At 39.3% G+C, this 1852-nt stretch overlaps 1 protein-coding gene across 1 annotated transcript in view; it reads right to left on the reverse strand.

The window, feature by feature from the left end:
* Positions 1 to 398: 398 nt before the first annotated feature.
* Positions 399 to 1852, reverse strand: part of LOC104814125 — a 26205-nt gene continuing 24751 nt past the window's right edge. The window contains exon 3 of the mRNA XM_010542007.1: positions 399 to 744. Within this exon, the coding sequence (XP_010540309.1) occupies positions 399 to 744 (346 nt within the window). The remainder of the gene's footprint in view (positions 745 to 1852) is intronic.

The raw sequence follows: 1852 nt of genomic DNA on the forward strand, positions 1-1852 counted from the left end.
AGAACGTCTCTTCTTATAGGGAGAAGAGGAATTATTACAAAATGGAAAGAAACTTCTGCAATAACAAAGAAATGGAAAGATTGAAAAAAATGGAAATACTATCTAACAAGGAAAAGGAAGGTGCAGCCTTGTGTCTTACTGAGTCACCAACGGTCAAGAGATGTTTTTGGCAAGAGAATTATCTGAACTTCCATGTCATAGGCTAGCTCAAGATCTTCCCTTAAAGGTGGTTGATGATTAGGCTCGAATTTGGCTTCTTTCCTTCTTTGTAGATCTGATTTTGATGAGGTGGCCTTGAGGTGGATATTTTCCTATTTTCAAAGCCTCTAATTGGTATGGAGACTTGTCTTGATAGGATGATGGCTGCTCTTCAATTCGGCAAGTCTCCAAGGATGAACTTAGCTTCCATTCTCGGCCAAGGCAAGGCCGAGAAGTAACCATGTCTTCTTGCTTGTTCCATCCATCTTGTAGGTTGTTTGCTCAATCCATTGTGCCATGAGAGTCCTCACTTTGGCCTGCCATGCTCGTGCCTTAGACCGTGTGAGGGGTGGTTCCGGCATAGGTGGAAAGTTGGCCTCGGTGTTGTTGGTTTCTTCTTCCGAGCTCGGCTCCTCCTCCATGCACTCCTTGCTCTCATCCGATCCATTGTGCTCATCCGTGTCCATGGTTAGGTCGATGACCTCATCATCGCCCATATCCATAAGGATCATGACACGGTTGTTTAGGCAGTCCCTTGCATAATGCCTTCGTGAATGCAATTCAACGAGAGTTGATTTGTTACCTTTAGGACCTAAACCCGAAGATGTGTTGATGCTCTTCCCTTTGTCATGAGCGTTGTTTCGAATTTGGTTGTCATGGCAGCTCCGGGTTTGCTCTCTCTATTGTGATCATCACTAGCAACATGGACGACATGAAAAATGACATGGAAGTCCAGTGATACTTCACAACAATTCAAAAACTTCATGCCCTATATGTTGAGATGTGAAGCTTTTGGCCCAAACATGAAGATTTTTAAGTTGGATCAACCCATTATCAAGTTAGGCCCACCATAAGCCTAATTATGGCCCATGAAAGTGAATTATGAAGGTCAAAATAACGAGGTCAAAGACAATTACGAAATAAATTTTTAAAAGGCATTTAAAGCTCCTTCTTGAAAACCACATTTATGAACACTCTCTTGAAGACCACACCTATCAAAAATTTTATTTTGTATTTTATTTATATTATTTTGCTAATTTTCATGTTTTTTTATCCTATAAATAGGATATACAAATCATATTGTAATAATCAATCAATCATTCATCAATCAAAACTTGTAAGAAGTATTCTCTTAGATGAGGACATGGGAAGCAACACCATTGGAGCTGAATTGGAAGCTTGCTTTGGAATGGACAAAGTGGGAGAATTCACCAAGCCAATTGGACCGATGACGAGAGCACGAGCTAAGAAGTTACAAGCTGTGCCAAATTGCCTTATTCTTGAATGTTTGCGTCAAGAATACATGGAAAAGTGCATGGGCTTGGATCAACCACAAGTTCAGCCCATTATCCACTTGATTTCATTTTTGGAAGGCCCATAAATCAAGCCCAAAAGTCAAGCCCAAGAGGGAGGACGAAAATTGGCATTAAATCTGGTCAAAGTGACTTTCCAACTTCATTCTTGAAGACCACAAAGTCAATAATGACTTTCTTGAAGACTACACATCCAAACCTCTTTGTTTGTGTTCACTTATGTTTATTTTACTAAGTTTTATGTATTGTTCTCTATAAATAGAGATCAAAAATCAGATTTGTACAATAACTTTGAAATATATTTTGAGAGGTTTCTCTTAGAGTTCTTTTAGAACTAATTT

This window comes from Tarenaya hassleriana, unplaced genomic scaffold, assembly GCF_000463585.1.
Source record: "Tarenaya hassleriana unplaced genomic scaffold, ASM46358v1 Cleome204, whole genome shotgun sequence".
NCBI classification, from domain to species: Eukaryota; Viridiplantae; Streptophyta; class Magnoliopsida; order Brassicales; family Cleomaceae; genus Tarenaya; species Tarenaya hassleriana.